This window comes from Antennarius striatus, chromosome 1 (assembly GCF_040054535.1).
Source record: "Antennarius striatus isolate MH-2024 chromosome 1, ASM4005453v1, whole genome shotgun sequence".
NCBI lineage: Eukaryota > Metazoa > Chordata > Actinopteri > Lophiiformes > Antennariidae > Antennarius > Antennarius striatus.
Genome location: NC_090776.1, coordinates 24,998,343 through 25,018,243, shown reverse-complemented (window position 1 = coordinate 25,018,243; position 19,901 = coordinate 24,998,343). Strand labels below are relative to the sequence as shown.

Here is a 19,901-nt window from a genome sequence, read left to right as displayed (position 1 = left end):
CCACATCTTAGAAGAACACTTGTCAAATATCTGAAGGTGAAGATGATTTTTCTGGGATTGTCTTTACTGCCCATTTGGCTTCAGATGATCTTCCAGCAGCCTAATCCTGGTGTTCACTATGAGTACCTACTCCCCACTGAGACAGCCAGTCCTCAGCAAGAAGGTAAGTGAGACTCATTTGTAATACGCTAACTGTTTATCACTACATCTTTGTTTGATCAGCACATTTATCAGCAAAATGATTAATAGTAACAATAATGAAAAAAAAAAAAATTAGTTGCAGCCCTACACACAATTATCTTTTCAGACAACAATCCATCTAACCAAGAACAAAAAAACCCTGAAGACCAAAAAGGCATAGCTAAACGGAATATAGAATATTAAGGAATATTGCTTAATTCCTTCTGAACTCAGCTTCAATTTGAAATAAGTCATTCATTATGTATCATTCATTCATTCATTCACTCATTCATTCATTCATTCATTCATTCATATTCTTATCTTCCACTTTTGCGAGTCACGAGGGTTGCTGGAGCCCTTCCCAGCGGATTTTCCATGGTAGCGTTAGTCGTCATTTGACTGGTGTTTTGATTCTCACCATTATGTTGCCAATAGCATGTGCGTACAGTATCATGTGACTACCTACTAAAAATCCACAATGTAGTGAATCCATGCATCTTGAAGCGTGAATACGCGAAGGATTACTGTATGTCCTTTCTCAAAATTTTGAAGAAAGTGAGAAATTAATCCAGAATCTGTACTTCAACCCAGATCAGCCTCAAAATGTAACATGTTACCTTTAGAGGATAACAATTTCTATGATCGATTATTTCTGAGCACGTCCAAACTGAGGTGTTGTTGTCTCAGGGAACACTGTGAATGGACAGGGTGGATACGACCATCACAGCAACACTCACCAGGAAAACTCCAATTCAGCAGGTGGGGGTAGAGAGCCTCCTCGTCTCCCTAACAATGAGCCTCCCGTTGTCCAACCACCCAGACGCACAAGAGAGTACAACTGGAAACTGGCCGGTGCTACACAGTGCAGCACCTCTTGTGGTAAAGGTGAGTTCAGCTATCTGTATTTTACCATTTTAGTTCCACAAATAACCCCGAAATTATAGTCGAAAGAAAGTAAGCTCTGCTTAAATGTGATCAGTAAAAAGTAAAATGTAACTCCTCTTACATCTCCTACACCTAAACACTGAATGTGATTCCAGTTTACATTCCAGTTCACATTTTAACTGGATTTTTGGTTGAAAATGGAAATTTCTGTATTTGGATGAAACAAATTCTTATTTCCATACCAGGATTCAGATACTCGGTCTTTCACTGCGTCTCCCGGCTGAACCATGCCCAGGTCTCAGATGCTCTGTGTGACAGCAGCAGCAGACCAACTCCTCAAGAAGAGGCCTGCAACCTGCAGCCCTGCCCAGCTTTGTGAGAGACCACAACGGTCACATGTTCACACCGAATACTGTTAAATTGACTTAATCATTTACATAACACTGACAAGTATGACCACAACCCCAACAAATATTCTGCTGTGAAAGCAGCTTACTGAAGCAGTTGTCACTCACGTGAGCAAAAGTAGGATGCTTCTATTTTTCATTCACTTGAGTCAAATTCTTACATTGGCCCTCAGCTATGAAAATTAACACTAAAATCAATTAAACCATAAACACAACACTGACATTTTTTTTTCTCCTGTCGTACTGTCATGAAAACTATTGTGGTCTGCAGTCAGTTGCCATGGTGACGACAGATCGTGCAGCTGGGTTATCAGCTCATCAGAGGCTGTTGCTGACGGATTGCTGCTTCCGTGGACACAATGCTCAAAGTCAGAGTCAGAGTGAAGTGACACGTCTCCATGGAGACATTGATACAATACAGTGATGATGTCAGCAACATTCTAAATTCTTCAGACACTGGCATGAAAATAAAATATGAAGCAACTTTTTTTTCTGTTTGAAAGAAATAATTTCTATACAATGACTCAGCTGAAGAATTGATATACTGTACTGTAAATTACACACATATTTGTTTTAGTGCCTCCAGCGTGTCCTAGGTCTTTCCCGAGGTCTGCTCCCGGTAGGACATGCCCGGAACACCTCCCCAGGGAGGTCTAATCCTCCTCTCCAGTACCCTGGAATAGACTTTCCTCAGGAGGCTGAAGAGTGTGATCCCCCTATATTTATAACACTCCTTCCAATCCCCCTTTTTGAAAAGAGGGACCATCGCCCCAGTCTGCCAGTCCAGAGGTACTGTCCCCAACTGCCATGCCATGTTACAGAGACATGTCAGAGACAGTCCCTGCACATCTGGAGACTTGAGGTACTCAGGGCGAATCTCATCCACCCCCGGTGCTTTGCCACCAAGGAGTTTGTCAACTACTACTTCAGCTTGGATGATGGACGAGTCCACCTCTGAGACCTCAGCCTCTGCTTCCTCTGTGTAAGACATGGTAGTGGGATTGAGGAGGTTCTCAAAGTACTTTCCACCGCCCGACAATATCCTCATTCGAGGTCAGCAGCTCTCCGCCTCTACTGTAAACAATGTTGGCTGTGCACCGCTTTCCCCTCCCGAGGCGCCGAATGGTTTGCCAGAATTTATTGTAGGCTGACCGATAGTCCTCCTCCATGGCCAGTTTTTGCCTCCTCGACTACTCGAGCTGTAGTACGCCTGGCCTGCCCGTACCTGTCAGCTGCCTCCAGAGTCAACAATATTTGATAGGACTCCTTCTTCAGCTTGACGGCATTCCCTACTTCCGGTGTCCACGACCGGGTTATTGCTGTGACAGGCACCAGAGACCTTGTGACCACAGCTCCAAGCAGCCGCTTTGACAATGGAGGTGGAGAACATGGTCCACTCTGACTCAATGTCCCCAGCCTCCTGCAGGACCTGGGAGAAGCTCTACCGAAGGTGTGAGTTGAAGACCTCACTGACAGAGGGTTCTGCCAGATGTTCCCAACAGACTCTCAAAACATGTTTGGTCCTGCTGAGTCTGTCTGGCCCCCTGCTCAGCCAACGGATCCAGCTCATCACCAGGTGGTGATTGGTTGACAGCTCTGCCCCTTTCTTCACCCGATTGTCCAACACATGCGGTCGGAGGTCTGATGATACGACAACGAAGACCTCCGGCCTAGGGTGTCCTGATGCCATGTGCACTTAAGGACATCCCTGTGGATGAACAAGGTGTTCATTATGGACAAACTGACTAGCACAGAAGTCCAATAACAGACACCACTTGTTTTTGGTTCGGGGGGGGGGGGGGGGCGTTCATTCCAGTCACCCCTTTCCAGGTCTCCCTGTCGTTGCCCTGAGTGTTGAAGGAAAACAATGGAATCCCCAGTCGGAACACTATTCAGTACTCCTCCCAGGGACTCCAAGAAGGCCAGAAGGCCGGGTATTCTGCACTGCTCTGGCCTGCAGGCCGAAACAACAGTGAGACACCTGTCCCCAACCCAAAGGTGCAGGGACGCGACCCTCTCGTTCACCCGGGTGAAATCCAACATATGACAGCTGAGCTGTGGGGCTACAAGCAAGCCCACACCAGCCTGCCGCCTCTCATCTTGGCAACACTAGAAAAGTGGCGAGTCCAGCCCCTCTCAAGGGTTTTGGTTCCAGAGTGTGGGTGGAGGTGAGCCCGACTATATCTAGTCGGTACCTGTCAACCTCCCTCACATCTCTGGCTCCTTTCCCCCCAGTGAGGTAACATTCCATGTCCCTAGAGCTAGACTCTTTGTCTGGGGATTGGGTCGTCGAGCCCCGTGTTGACGACTGCCACCCAATCCACACTGCACCCGTCCCCTACGGTTTCCTCGGCGGGTGGTGAGTCCACTGGGGGTTGGGACCACGTTGTCCTTTCGAGCTGAGCCGGGCCCTGTGGGCAGAGGCCCGGCCACCAGGCGCTCGCATACGAGCCCCAACCCTGGGCCAGACTCCAGGTTGGGGCCCTGGTTGCACCATAACGGGCAACGTCACAGTTCTTGTTGTATTTCTTGCCAAGGGAGACACTAGCAGGAGCATAAAGCCCCTGACAACATAGCTCCTGGGGTCATTCAGGCACTCAAACTCCCCCACCATGATAAGGTGGCATTTCTCGGGGGAGATCATTATGTAAAAGTATTTTACATCATTATGTAAAATATTTTCATTAAAATAGAATACCATCATTTTCAGATATAACCATTCATGTATGAACAGAATGCAAAATGATGAACCAAATGAATATAATATAAATGTATAAAAAAACAACCTTCTATCTCTTGTGGTTTTTACATGAGCAGCTGGGATATTGGAGAATGGTCAGAATGCAGTAAAACCTGTGGCCTGGGCATGCAGCACCGGCAGGTCCTGTGTCGCCAGGTTTACGCCAACCACACCCTCAACGTACACACCAGTCACTGTCAAGACTTGGAGCGGCCTGAAATTGCCAGTACTTGCCAGATAAAGATCTGCAGTGAGTGGCAGATCCGTTCAGAATGGACCCCTGTAAGTTGAATCCTTGCTGCTTCATCCTTAATGACACAGCTTTATGGTGCTCCAGACTGACATTATCACTGGCGCGAGGCTCTAGACTAACTTTTCCATTTTGTTGCATTGGTGCAGAATTTGAGACCCCAGCGCTGGGTTCTATTTTAATGAGATTATATGCATAAAAAGCATTTCTCAATTACTCCACCAGTTATAAAAGCTATTCATCATACAGTATACCTAATCATTTCGGGAGCAAATAAATGGGAGAGCATTACCTGTCTGTCTGTCTGTCTGTCTGTCCGTCCATCCGTCCATCCATCCATCCATCCATCCATCCATCCATCCATTCATCCATCCATCCATCCATCCATCTCTGTTCGTATTGAATGTTTGTTGCCTTTGTGTGTGTAACGTGTGAATAAAGAATGTACCCATCTGAGGGGTTAATACAGCTCTACTTTATAACTTATCCACTTTCTTAAGCATACATCACCACATTACTATTTTACCCATGATCCCTGTCTCTGTAGTGCTCGGTACCATGTGGGCTGGGTCAGAGGTCGAGAGAGGTGCGCTGTGTCAGTAACGTGGGTGACTTTGTTCCTGATGACGAATGTAACATGAATCTACGGCCCATTGATGTAGAGAACTGTGACATGGGAGCCTGTGCCAAGAGCTGGTTCTACACCGAGTGGAGCAATAGGGTAAGTGTTTCTGTCTTCACACATCCAGCTACTGCTTTCACAAACAAATTATCTGTAGGGTGTTAAAAACAAATTTTGCACATTTTGACAGCCAGTGTATTCACTGTAAAGCACAGTGATGCCATTTGACATGCATTTATTCAATGTGAGAGTTTATTATACAGCAGACATTTGCTCTTTAGTGCTCAGCTGAATGTGGGATGGGTGTGCGGACCCGAGGAGTCCTCTGTCTGACTAACTACATCAGCAGTCTTCCTCTGGAGGGCTGTGGCAGCGAGCGACCTGTGAATTCAAAAGTCTGCAACAGTGGCCCCTGTGAGAATCGCATCGAGTGGTTCACGGGCCCCTGGAGCCAGGTATGACAACGACAGGAGGTCATGACTTAAGGGGACGTAGTCTGGATTTACTAAATATATAGGATTTTGCATTTATTCTGCATTGACATGTGAGAATTTGTTTTCCTGTCTCAATATATAATTAAATCCATATGGCGTGTGCTGTTGTTTGTGACTCAGTGCTCAGCAGAATGTGGTGCAGGCAGCCAGCAGAGAGCAGTAGTGTGTCTGATGAGTTCAGAGGAAGGATTTGTCATCATCCCACCGTATGAGTGCTCCTCCTTAGAACGGCCATTCAGCCAGCAGAGCTGCAACCTCAAGGCCTGTGGAGCAAAGTGGTATCACACTGACTGGAGTGCTGTGAGTAAGATAGAAAACCTTCTCAACATATGTGTTTAGGTGACACCAAGTAATTAATCACTAATGGATGACACAGTGTGAAGCTCCCATTAGAGAAATCACTCCAAGTCCTTTAGTCATTTATTTTGGTACACACTGAACTGGTAGACCTGGAAATGTTGTCATGTAATAGAAGAATCACATGCATATTTTGAAGGTCAATTCAATTAGAAGTCTAAATACATTTTACTATGTATTAATTTTTTATTCTCTTTAGTATAAAATACAGTATTTCTGCAATATAAAGCGCACTGGGCTATAAGGCGCACCTTCAATGAATGACCCATTCAAAAACCCTTTCATATATAAGGAGCACTTGATTATAAGAAGCACAGTCTGTTTTTAAGAATTAAAAGCCTTTTAGGTGCGCCTTATAGTGCAGAAAATACTATACTCAAGATTTGACTGAGAAAGATCAGTGTGGTTGGCAAAGATCAGTTATTTAATGCAGAACTGAACCATCGTCAAAGTTTGATTTATATATTTATACTTGGTTCTCACACTTCTGACTGGAAGTGCATTACCATTTTTTTTCCATCTGCATTCTGCCCTCTTCAAATCAGTTGAAAGAAAACAGACAACTACTAAAGTGCAGAAATCTATTTTACATAACGGAACAGTGTAGAGTTGCAATTTATTACCGTAATCTGCTGTTACTGACTGTCCTCCTTTCAGTGTTCAAAAACATGTGAAGGAGGTTTCCGTGTCCGGGAGGTGCGTTGCCTGTCTGACGACATGCATTCTAGTGAGGACTGCGGTGATCAGCTGAGACCTGCAGATAAGGAGGACTGCAATCCAGAGCCCTGCCTACCTCACATAGGTCTGTCAACATGCTCGTTACAATGGTTGAATTTTTCCATGGCTTTTACCGACCTTTGTCTGTTTATTGTGACTACAGCTCAATATCTAGCTGGAGAACTCCTTGCATGAAGGACTGATGAGTAATGTTTGAAATACAAATTACTGTATGACATTTGCCAAAAAGTGGATATTGAAATCAGCGATGCGCTGACGTGTCCGGAGTGTCCATTGAGATAGGTTCCAGCAACCCTCGTGATCCGCAAAAGCGGAAGAAGCAGTTCGGGAAATGAATGAATGAATGAATGAATATTGCAATTTTAAACAGCAGTACGGAGCTAATCTGGTAACTCTCCTGCAAAACCCTACTCAGTGTTTACAGCAACATCAGGTTTTCTGTTCTCACTTGGTTCAATAATCAATTATATTATTTTGATATACTGGAGTTTTGGAAAAATAACTTCAACTTTTCTTTTTGTTTCAGATGAGAAGTGCAAAGACAAATACTTTAACTGCAATGTGGTAGTCCAGGCTCGCCTCTGCGTGTATGATTACTACAAGACAGCGTGCTGTGCTTCATGTTCACAAGCAACCCACAGACAGTCAGTTCATCTGGGCCGCAGATAGCGCCCTCCAGCAGGTCCTTCAGCTCCTCGTTGGGCCAGACTCAATACTGCAGGCACGCTGTTCCTAGGCCAGCCAAGGCACTGACATGGCTGGGACTGGGCTTGAACAGAAAGTGAAGAAGGAACAGTTCTGTTTGCACATTTGAAACAGTTGTTGGGAGAAAGGGATAGGGGAGGACAGGAATCCACTGGATAAACAGGATACTGGTGGACTTCTCTTGCAAGAACCCCCCCAAAAAAAGACTTTTGGGGTTTTAACCATGGTATTTAAAATAAAAATCCATCTTCCTCGTTTCAAGAGGAGCCATTTGCAGCTGGATTTTAAAACAAGCTCTTATGGATTATATGATGCGGAAAGCTCCTGCGAACTGTTTCAACTGGACTGTACAGTATGTAGAAGAACCTAGTGGCTCCTTTCACTTCGATGCTCAGATTTGTGGCTTGATGCTGTGTGAAGCTGATGCTGTCTCACCTGTAATCAACTGTTTAATACCAAATTTGCTGACCAAAGATATGTAACCTCATTCAACTGAAAACAAATCAACACATTTTTTGTTTTACAAAAACAACAATTTGTGTCACTGGTGAGGTTTCTTCTAACGACTCTGGCAGTGGTAAACCACATTTATTTCTGTCTGCACAGCCACATAAAGTCAGCCTATGTAATGTGTATGTGTATATATCTATGTATGTAAGACAGACTGAATGATAAATGTATTTTCTCAGGGTTGTCAGCCCTGAAGAGAAAAAGCTCTAATTGATTTGTGTTGCTCCCCAGAGAGGACGATGCCTTACTGGTTGTCCATTATGGCTGTGGGGATAAAACTTTGCTGTCACTCCAGTTAGAGATCTGAACTAAATAGAGGTATACCACAGCCTACCTGATGCTAGAAACAAACGTGCCTACACACAAACACACACACACACACACACACACACACACACACACACACGCGCGCACACGCACACGCACACATACACACAGATTGCCCCTCTAAATGGAGCCACTTTGTGCGATGAGCAGCAAAGCAGGGTATATGGGTTGTTCCCAAATGCCAGTAGTTCAGTCTGTAAAGAATTGGGTGTAACTTAGTCAAGACCCATTTGGACCACAGTGTTGCTCTGCTGAGGTGCCTTTGATCAAGGCAGCCCCCTCCCCATACTGCTTCCAGTTGGTGCTGCCACGTGACTGTCCCTCACTGGATCTCTCCATATTCTGTCGTCTTACATGTGTGAAGGCTTTCAGTGTGTGTCTGTCTTTGTGTCGGCCGGCATGTGTGTTCAAAACCTGTTAATATGTAGGGAACAGTGAAGTATTGTTCTCCTTCTTCTGCAAATGCCAAACAGCTTTTCATTCCAAATACGTGTGTGTGTGTGTGTGTGTGTGTGTGTGTGTGTGTGTGTGTGTGTGTGTGTGTGTGTGTGTGTGTGTGTGTGTACACACACATCTGTACAAATGGAGATGTTGAGATGGAACCAGTGGCATATCTTCACAGTCTGGGATCAAACTCTATCCTCCTCCACAGAGTGGGGATAATCAGAGACTACCTCCAGAATTTTGGAATGGAGATGATGGAATGGCCTGCCAGCAGTCCTGACTTCATCCCCATTGAACATTTGTGGGATCATCCTGGGCTTGCAGTTCGTGCCAGAGTGGCCGACAACCATATTGGCTGACTTTCGACAAATACTGTTTGAAGAATGGGATGTCTTCCCACTGCAGTTTGTGACCAGGCTTGTGACCAGCGTGAGGAGGAGGTACCAGGCTGTTGTGGTTGTGTGTGTGTGTGTGCTTTTCTCCACCCGCTACTCGCTGTTTGTCCGATGAATAACTGATAAATTGCCAATATGTGTTGTGTCTTCAAACATCAATCATCCAATCCAGCAAAAATGAGTCGACAGTAACAAAAAGCTGTTTGGCATTGGCAGAGAAAATCTGGCATGCACAGTTTTCATGGGTACAAGCCTCATTTTAGCTCTGCTGCTCATCATTACCAATAAACTCCATTTAACAGGGAAATAAACAGGCTTATCAAACACATCCCCTCGCTTTTTGTGTATTGTGCACCCCTCTGTTTTTTTGTTTGTCTGTTGTTGTTTTTGACAAATCGCACCCTGTGTATCATCATCATCATAGTTTTCTGGATGATCATCATCATGATGACTGACATCACCTCGCTTTGCTTTGGTCAAGGAAAACCACCCTCAGTCATTGTCTTTTCTTGTTTACACTGATCTAACCTCATTCCAGCCAGCCGGGTGCAGTTTTGTTCTGTAGTTCACAAATTTGTACTTAGTGCATGTTGTGCAACAAACATGTGCTGTCCTACCACCAGGCTCTTCAAGTGCTTTTCAACCACTTGGAAGTCATAAATAATCTAATTTCTCTTAATTGATCCACAAAACATGCCATTGTTGAGTGTCAATGCTGTAATCTGGATTATAGTCCGACAGAGTAATGCAATACTCTTCCATACCACTGGGTGGCAGTGGAATGCTAAGATTCAACTTCCTATAAAGCACTAAATACATCAGCATTCATTCATTCATGCATCTATATTATCCGCTTCGTCCGGTGTCGCAGGTCGTAGGGCGCTGGAGCCTATCCCGGCTGACTGGGGGCGTGAGGCAGGATACACTCCAGGCACGACGCCAGTACACTGCGGAGCCATATACATATATACAGTATTTATCAACACTCTATATATCAACTAGTGATAAATCCTAATAACCTGTAACCCTAATAAAGTCTCACATCCTCCAGCAAAGCTCACAGAAGCTTTCAAACAGTTTTTTTGGTTTGTGACTCCATTTAGAGAAGCTGTGAGGTGATTTTTGAATTAAAACAACTTGTTAGCCACTGACTGACAGCAGTGTAGCGCCATCTGCTGTTTTAAAGGGTAAAGCACTCGAGATATTTGTGATACTGTGTTGTCAATTTAATATTTGTTAAAACAGCTTGGTGTTAGCTTCACAAACCATTTTTAATGGACCATCATGGTGCATTTGTATAACATGTTTCGCTGATTTGCAGGAAATCACTTCCACTCAAGCTCCAGTTGCATGTGTTGAACATTTTTATGTTTGTGTGAGGCTCGCATTCACAGAAAAGGAAAACAAACTGTGACAAGCAAGAAGAAGCAGATGGTGTCAACAACAAAATTGGTAAATTGAATCATTATGATCAACATGAATCTTCAAAAAGCGGTGGGTGATATTCAATGGAAACACTGGGGAATAAAGAGGGACAAAAACAAACACACGAAAAAGCACTCGTAACTCATCTAGGTTTTGAAATGCCGGAAGTCCACACATGACTCTTAATCAGATCCTATCATCATTCAGTGCACCATGTCTGTATTTTTCTCTGAGATGGCATGTGATCAGAGCGGGTGGTTTATCAGGGAATTTAAATGGAACAAGTAGTAAATCAGGACTTCACCAGAATCTCAACTGACTCATTTCTGTTGACAGAACACAGCTGCTGCTACCTGCTGTCGTGACGCTGCATTGTAAGTAATACAGGTAGTCCTTAACCTACCGATGCAATTGGTTCAGAGAGGCTGTTTGTAAGCTGAATTGTTCTTAAAAAAGTTATTATTTATTCAATTTGTTGAATTCATCTTTTACATCTCTACCTCTGCTGAATGAATTTTGGCCTCAGGGTGTAGAGGCTAAGTCAAGCTTTAATCCACTGAGGTATTTATTCCACCGCACCTACAGGATGAAAAGTCCGACACGCTACTTTATGTTTGATTACTGTTTTACTTCTATTAAGTATCTCAGTTAACTCGACCAATATTTATCAAATAACTACTGAATCCTGAATAGTTTGCTAACATTTCCGAGCAGAAGACTAACCCGGCCAACATTGGTTCCTACATTATTTAGCTCCTATGGGGGACAACCTCATCAATAATAATAATTAAAAAAAGAGAGATAACAGGCAGGTTGTGACAATTTTTTCCAGGAAGCCTATAGTCTACATTTCTGGACCTAACTTACAACTTGATCCAAACTGTCAGCAGTCTAAATGTTTGTGAACGTCCCCATGCACATACATTGTGGGTTCGTTCCCTGCTGTGTGGATGTAGGGACAAAACGCTGCAGATGATGCGCAAACAAGAAAGTTGAAATTGCGACATGAAGTCCGACATCATAGCAAACTGGGTGTTAATGTTATGCTGCTCGGCAGGATTGTGGCAGAAAGGAGAACTACAGTAGTCTGATAGGTCGGAGTACAGTTGGTCATATCTACAAATGTTCGTAAGTTGGATTGTTGTATCTTGATTGAAAAAACAAATTACACACAGCGGTCAATAAAGACAAGCAGCTAGAGTTTGCATACATTTTTATTAATCTTAAATCTTGTAGAAAAAAAAATCAGAGAAACATTCTCTTTTCCTTCAGCCAATAGTTTTTTCCAAGTACTCACAATATATAGATAACAGAAAAAACTCTTACAACAGCATTTACAAAAGAAAGTCAAAATGAAACCTCAGTCTTATAGATAATTTCAATAGAAACTCAAAGAGTTGGAAGGCTATGAATAATTTAAACATATCAAAAATCCTCATAACAAAACGTGACAAAAGGAAAGAGAAAAAAAAAAATCCGATCATATGTCCGCTCCGTGAGGTGTTCCAGTGGTAAAAATGAGGCAAAAGTCAGACCACAAATGCTTAAAAAAAACCATCCTGATCTCATACCAGCACTAGCCGGATCACTCAGCTGTTATCAACACTCTGAACCACATCCCAAATCAGTCACACTCCCAGCTGGAAACTACTACAGATTTAGGGGAGACAGAGAACTTGTGGAATAAGAAAGGAGTGAATATGCATTTTAATAGGACAAGGATGGTGCTGGCAACAGGTATAGGAACACTGCCAGAGTCATGTAATTTTGGTAAATAACCTGTCAACAAACTTGTGAGGAGGACTTCCCTTGAACTGCTACGATACACGGTTACATTCAATACTGACAAATAAACCAATGAGGAGTGAGGATAGAAAACTTGACACAACATTAACTTAAAGTCCCATCATTTCACTATGCCAAAACTCCCTTAAGTGTTTCACATGTATAAAGGAGATCTGATGGGTCTCAGACAGGAGCCAGACTTCAGGCTCCTTCATTATCTGTAGAACAGACGGCCCTATTCACCAGCTCTTTCTATCAAATACCTGGGTCTTGCCCCACCTTCAAGGATGGTTCAGATTGTTTTGTGATTTCTTTCCATATAAACAGCACTCAGTGAGGTCATCATTTAAGCTAGACAACAAATATTAGAACTTTTTTTTATGTACACAAAAATAAATTGAAAAGAAGTGAGGTAGATGGATGGTTGAAGAGCTAGCAAAGCCTTCCACCAAAAAGAGCAGAAGAACATCACAATATAAGAGAGGAAAAAAGACAAAAGTTGTGGGTATTTTTATAGTGAGTTACACTTCATAAAAACAACACAAACAACCAAGGAACTTCTCAGCTGGGACTACAAACTTTTGAGGCCAATGAGCCTTTAACATCTGTACCATGTGGTCCTTATCTTCATGTTTAAGTGAGATATTTTTCTTTTGTAAACCTAACACTGTTTAATGCTCAGCTGTTCAGCACTCAAACTTAGAGTTCCAGTTAACTTTCTGATTTAGTGTTTTAATAAAAGAATATATTCAGAAAAAGCGCCTCATGAGCATCATTTTAGTGCCACTCCCAGTTGTGGAATCTTACTTTTCCAAAAGCATTAAAAAAAAAAAAAATCTCTCAGTGCTGTACGATTATTATGCTCATTTCTCTATGCAATTTAATTTCAGCAATCATCTACAAGACGTGGTGGAAAAAGATAAATAATGTGAATACCTCCAGCAGCATACAGAAAACTACCCTTGATTCAAGAGAGAAGTTGATCAGCAGAAAGTGAAATTATCCTACAGACGGGTTTTTGCATTTAACCTCAGGGAAGAAGAATTTGCTGTGAAGGCTCACTGCTGCTTTTAATTAAATTCTATTTTGCATTTACTTTGTACCATGAACCCAGTGTTATTACACAGCAAACACTCAAGAAAACCAGAATCTGTCAGCATGTAATAAAGTCAGACAAGTCAAAAATAACTGGATTCAGCTAATAAATTAATACTGGGAGTAAACAGAAATATAAAACTAAATTTAGCCCTAGTTACACTTGCAATTCTATTTAATGAGTTTATTTTTGTTTTTGCACGCTTAATAATAATATACTATATATATGCTATCATTATTGGCATGTCTATATATAATTATACAAACCATCAGTCTGATGAAACTTTATCGGAGTACCTGTCTGTTTCATGAATAAAGTATGCTAAAGACGCGCTTCGGCATGCAAATGCTTCACATGATAAAAGCATCTTCAGACTAGCCTTACTGAAAATCAGCGACACTAAGTACATGTCTTGTGTCCTGCACCCGAACTGTCTGTTCATCTTGTACATTCTGTAGTATGTCACTGAGATGTTTTTCTTAAACAAAGTAAACTAAGTAGGCGACCTTTACGAGGTCACCTTACCAATGACGTAAAGTGTGTGTGCATTACTGAGTTAGCTACTACATAACCAGCTAAAAGGTGCAGAATACATGTATACAGAATACATTAGGAGAATTCCATTAAAATAAACTTTCATCAATAGGGCGTTACAAAATAAAAAAAATCATGTCATTTTCTCTGACTAACTAGAGGTAAAAGTAATATAAAGCTTTAGTTTCCTTTCTTGCTTCTCATCCAAAATGACAAATATTATTTACTGATATATTCAATTATATTTTGACTTGTCTGATGACATTTCACGATGATTTGTCAGTATTGTGGCTCCAAACAAGTGCAGTGACCCACCCGAAACAGGAAAACCCTCTTCTGGTTTTACGCTGCTATAAACACTCCTCTTGTCTAATGAGTCAGAGGAAAATAGAATCAGACGAAGGTTAACATGCACGCACACACACATACACTCACACACGCACATATGCAGGCACACGTGTGCGCGCATGCAGACACACACACTCACACACACACACACACACGCTGCATGTCTCAAGGTATGAGAGGATAAAAGTAGAAAAGGGTTTAACTTTTCTCTTTGACCTGAGTTTAGTTTAGGGACTCAACAGTGATTCCTGACCTTTAACCAAGAGGTCAGAGGTCAAGGCACCCCAAGAGAACTCAAGAGCATCAATAGTACCAAAACTGTCCTCTAGTCAGATGAGAGGGGAAGTTCATAGTGTTTCAAACCACAAGGCAAATTGTCATACCTTTACAAGAACACAGAAATGAAACCAGCTCTGATAAACTTTACAGAATTACGAGCATTAAAAATGGACTGTAGTGGAAATGTTCATAGATCCAACCTGAAGGCATTTTTTTCTATTTTTATATATAGATTTTAACTATGTTACAACTACAAGAGAAATAAGGAATAGCAGCTTCTTCCTGTACAAGTGTCTCAAACCATAGAAAAGTTAGAAAAGTGACACAAATTACTGGTGCGCACATAAATGCTCTGCCCACATAGACACGTTATTAACATTGGAGACAAATGGCTAGTCTATAAAAATACCTGTGTGTATACAACAAGAACTCTAAACTTGGAGAAAACCCTGACTGAGAGAAGTAATATTCATAAGTGTTATCTTCTTGACTCTCTGCAGTCCTTCCTTCAAAAGGTTCTTTTTTTGCCTCTTTATGGACTGGGTTTGGTGTTTAAATCGTAACAAAACAGCACTTGGTGAGGTGAAATGGCTCAGTTTCAGATAAACTGATATAACCAAGGTCCATGACATAAATTTAATATTTGCATTGGCTGCAAATATCAAACACAAATAGAGAAGTAGTTTAGGGCTGTGGAGGAAAGTTTTCATCCCTTTGATCACAGATTTTTTTTTTGTTGTTGTTGCATTTTCAATGCAGGGAATTGTAGAATTTAATTGCAAAACTACAGCAAAAAGAGAATAGAAAGTACAATTTTGGCAACAAATTTGGCAGATTTGACCATTCCCCCTCTGGTTGTTTGTTTCTTTCAACAAATTGGTGGTTGACCCAGCATTACGCTGACATCCAGCCTGAAGAGCAAAGAGACAGCTGAACTACCGACAGACCCTGACCTCTCTTAAGTACTTTTTCATTAGATATGCTGAATAGTTTCATCATAATGCCCACCCAAAAGTGACCAAAACGCTGGTCATTTACAAAGACCGAAACATTTTGTTTACTCATTTGGAAATACATATAAAATAGTAACAAACAATTTATAAAATATGTTCAGTCACAAAGAGAGATCTCTCCTCCAAATCCTTTTTAGGTTTTTTTTTTACATTTTTTAATTTTTTTAACTTTACCATGTTGGGTCTTCTCTCTGAGCTGCCTGGGCAGTGTGGAGTCTGACAGCCAGAAACCAAAACAGCATTAATCTGAAAAAAGTTTTCTCCACCTTCCTCTGAGTCTTTGCTCTTTTAGCCATACCCAGCTGGTGGACATGGTTTTGCTGTTTGACAGTTTGTTTTTTTCTAGAAAGACGTTGCACCCACTGAGACATCAGGTTCTGCGAGGCAGCAGGTGGATGAGTTTACAGTCAGGTGGATGACTCTGACCAATCAGCAGGCCGAGGACTGTGGGAGAGGCATGGCACGTTCGTTACTGCGTCCTCCGTTCATGTGTGCGTATGGTGGCAGTTCATCCAGAGATGGCCGTACTGTGACGCTTGACCCTGACCCTGCTGCTAGGCCTGTCCCAGACAGCCCATTGGCCGCCTGTTGTCCAGAGAGCTGTTTGTCCATGGCAGCGGTTGATGTACAGGGACTGGAGGGAGAGCTGGGGGCTGGTGGCGGGGTGGGCGGAGCCTCTAAGCTCGGGGATGGTGGTGTCTGTTGGGGGACTGTCATTTGCTTTGTGGATGTAGAGGGGTCCAGGGTATCGTCGTCGATGTCGTCCATCTTATCCACGTGGAGCTGCGGAGTGTCGACTGACTTGTTATCGGAACTGTAGAAGAAACTGACCTCCCGGAAAGATGGCTCCAACTCATCCTTGATGCTACTGATGATCTCGACAAAAGATGGACGCATCTTAGGGTTGTACTGCCAACACATTCGCATCAACTCAAACCTACAACAACAACAAATAAAGTTAACCTTCATCAACAACACATCTTTCCACAGAAAAGACTTGATCCAGAGATGCTGTACAATCTGAACAAGTTGAAATTCACTTTAGCCAAAAGCTTAAAATATAGTCGCTCCCAAGTATGTGCGCACGCAAACACAGGCACATACAGGCAAAGAACAGAAAAGAGAAGGAAAGAAAAATGTTAACTGCATGTAGTTTCATATTTTGCCTACAAATCTGGTGTTGGTGTCAATCCTCCCCCCTTGGTATGAAAAGAAATAAGAACTCTTCCGAAAATGTCGAACTATTCCTTTAAGGCTAATAAATTTAGTTACAAGGGACACTTTGTATGCTCTTACAGTTCAGCCGACTGATCCATTTGTACATATGTACTGGAAGTTTATAAGTGCTGTACAATAGCAATGACCAACATATTACTTTAAATAATAACAGCTGGACCATTAGTTCACCATCCAATTCACAATTTGAACATGTCAAACTAGTCTGACATGTTCCAATCTGATCACCAGGGACTTGTATTCAAAGTTATTCATATTAGGAACAAACGTCATGACGAACACGAGCACACACTGATAGATAGCGTGTTTTGTGGTTCTGAAATTCTACCGACTGTAGGCTGAAAAGCAGCGCTGCTTCTCTGTTCGAATGAGGAGACAGTGGTCACTTGTGACTTAACCAGCAAAGTAGAGGAAAACATGTCAGCAAGTAAACTGGCTTGTAGATAAAAAAATGTGAGTTGTGTCTTACAACATGTCAGGGCAGTTCTGTGGTTTCTCCAGCAGGCCTCCCTCCATCACAAAGCGGAGGACCTGCTCATTGGACAGGCCTTGATAGGGCTGTTCTGCCAGTGTGGCAATCTCCCACAAAACAACCCCAAATGACCTAGAGAGGGACAATGGGAGGGCTTAAATCAGTGTCTCTACTTGCAATACCATAAGATAAGAGATATTCAGAATAAAACCACAAAGAATGTTGGTTTCTGTTTGTGTGCAGCGCTTACCAGACATCGGAGTTGGTAGTGAAGACTCCGTCCTTCAGAGATTCGGGTGACATCCAGCGAACAGGGAGCAAACCTTTACCACCTTTGCGGTAGTAATCTGTCTCATAAATGTCTCTGGTCATGCCAAAGTCTACCCAAACACACAGTGAAAAAGTGAAGCATTAAAGTCTATAAAAAACCTGCATATCATAAAGATGCTTCTGTTTCCACAAGCTGGACCAAACACCCTGGTTGTTAATGGTTGTGTGGGTTCATACATTCCACAGGAGGGAGCTCTGTACTGGGATCACTGGCACTTTCTACAGCGACTTTAATTCCTTACTGATCACTCCATACCACAGTTACAGCCCTTTTAATAATGTTATTCCCAGCTGAATTATCAAACTGATGGTTTCACATTAAACAAGGCTGCTACGAAATTGGTTATACCCCCTAAGAAGTGCAGTACAAGCACAATATACTGTACATAAGTACAGTATATCTGCATCTGTTCACAGTGTGCTATGATAGTTCCCAAACGACAAAAATGTTATGAATCTATGTTTCTATGAAGCCGCTTGTCCGCCTTGCGGATCATGTCCTGCTGGAGCCTATCCCAGCTGGCTATGGTGACAAACACACACACTCAATGTCATACTGAGATCTAAGCTACAAGTTTTTGGAGGTGGCAGGAAGCTGAAGAACCTGGAGAGAACCCACAATATGGGGAGAACATAAAAACGCTACACAGACAGGAATCAAACCCAGAACCTTCTTCCCGTGAGGCAACAGTGCTAACCACTGCCCCAAAATGGCGTGGAAAAATGATATATCTGTTAGTTCTGACTATTTATCATAATGTTAAATTAATAAAACTCAATTCATCCTGATTTGGCCATACTCTAAAGTGATTACCACTTATCCTTCATCGTGGGTGTCAGACATAAATGTAATTACAGAACACAATCTTGAATTATGCTCCATCAAGTTGAACTTTAGTGTTTTACTAGGAGTAGTTCTCATGTTTGAAATGATTTCAGCCGATTTAGTGGTGAGACAAATACAAGAACTTAACAATTTAAACAATAAGTACTCTTCTGCCAGTAACCCTTTCTTGTCTTAGTTGCAGCAACGCTGATACTTCAAGTTGTAACCTTTCACATTCATACTTAAACGCTTTCCATTCTAATGAATTTAAGTGCTCAATAGCATCCTGTCCTTAATTTGTGAAAACAGATTTTCCCATTTTATAAGTGCACATTAAGTTTAACGGAGAAATTCTGGGTAACTGGAGAAAACTGTCATCACGATAACCACGACCTCTGGCATAAATGTTCTCATTTCGCCATCACTATTGGCCATAACCTCTGCCCTGCTGACATTCCTTTACCTCCTATCTTTACAGTGAAGTCTTCAGCCACCATGCAGTTCCTGGCTGCCAGATCCCTGTGGACAAACTTGTTGGCATTGAGGTAAGCCATGCCGTCAGCGATCTGCCCGGCCATCTGAAGCATCTTCTTCAGAGGAGGGAGAGACAGACTTGACCATTGTTGCTGAAGAAAGACAAGCAAACAGATGGAAGAGTCACTCCTAAGAAACAATGAATGCTTATATAAACGGCTAGTCAGGTCCTTTAGACAACAGGAATTACATATGGTATATCAGTTCATGGTGAGGTTCCTCAACATGAACTGAGGACAAAATACATAATCTACATACATATTAATCTAATCAGGTTTTAGTTATTTTCCAAGGGCATCTTATTAATATTATTTGTCAGGTGTTGGTGAGATTTAACTGTTATAATTACTGTACATCAGCCGGGATGATATACGGTCCATATATTGAAGCCAATCAAAATGTCTGATTTAAGATCTAGATGACTGTGAAAATAACTAAACGTTTGAGGGTTTGACCTCAGGGACCTGTTTGCTGTTAATTACAATTAATTTTCAGTTTTAGTTGAACATTAAAGTAAGAAATCCAGATCAAACAATCAAGTCCATACAACTCAGCAATCCATAACTACAAGACGGGAAGTGGGAGAATGAGCAGCAGGTTATAGGTCAGACAATACCTCTTTAGGTCTGAGGGAGCGTAAATAGCTCTTCAGGTCTCCCTGAGTCATCAGCTCCATGATCACCAGGGTGGGCTGACCCTGAGAAACCACTCCCAGCAGACGAACCTGCACCACACACAATGCATTACATCGTATTGATTCACAAGTCTTTTTTTGATAAGGTTTGTGTGCTGTCTCTCGCATTATGAGAGACGCACACTCTCTGGTGTGTGAACATACTGTGACCTGTTGTCAAACTTCTTCATTTAAGCTATAGTAAATCAGAGAATAACAAGTTTAAATAAACCAGTTTTGTTTGTTTCCATTTCAATTAGTCTATTCTTTCCTCTTCTTCATAGCATACTTCTTAA

At 42.1% G+C, this 19,901-nt stretch overlaps 2 protein-coding genes across 2 annotated transcripts in view; one reads left to right on the top strand and one right to left on the bottom strand.

Moving 5' to 3' along the window:
- The window catches only part of LOC137600527 (thrombospondin type-1 domain-containing protein 4-like), a 42,305-nt gene extending 32,219 nt beyond the window's left edge, over positions 1 to 10,086 (top strand). The window contains exons 10-18 of the mRNA XM_068322204.1: positions 85 to 163; positions 868 to 1,065; positions 1,311 to 1,440; positions 4,290 to 4,494; positions 5,010 to 5,183; positions 5,366 to 5,539; positions 5,699 to 5,878; positions 6,593 to 6,737; positions 7,200 to 10,086. Coding sequence (XP_068178305.1) covers positions 85 to 163; positions 868 to 1,065; positions 1,311 to 1,440; positions 4,290 to 4,494; positions 5,010 to 5,183; positions 5,366 to 5,539; positions 5,699 to 5,878; positions 6,593 to 6,737; positions 7,200 to 7,342 — 1,428 coding nt within the window. The 3' untranslated portion in view covers positions 7,343 to 10,086. The remainder of the gene's footprint in view (positions 1 to 84; positions 164 to 867; positions 1,066 to 1,310; positions 1,441 to 4,289; positions 4,495 to 5,009; positions 5,184 to 5,365; positions 5,540 to 5,698; positions 5,879 to 6,592; positions 6,738 to 7,199) is intronic.
- Positions 10,087 to 11,685: 1,599 nt separating this feature from the next.
- The window catches only part of igf1rb (insulin-like growth factor 1b receptor), a 48,370-nt gene continuing 40,154 nt past the window's right edge, over positions 11,686 to 19,901 (bottom strand). Inside the window, exons 18-22 of the mRNA XM_068309883.1 lie at positions 19,549 to 19,656; positions 18,862 to 19,024; positions 17,493 to 17,622; positions 17,240 to 17,374; positions 11,686 to 16,471 (exon numbers count right to left, since the gene is read on the bottom strand). Of these exons, the coding sequence (XP_068165984.1) occupies positions 15,964 to 16,471; positions 17,240 to 17,374; positions 17,493 to 17,622; positions 18,862 to 19,024; positions 19,549 to 19,656 (1,044 nt within the window). The 3' untranslated portion in view covers positions 11,686 to 15,963. The remainder of the gene's footprint in view (positions 16,472 to 17,239; positions 17,375 to 17,492; positions 17,623 to 18,861; positions 19,025 to 19,548; positions 19,657 to 19,901) is intronic.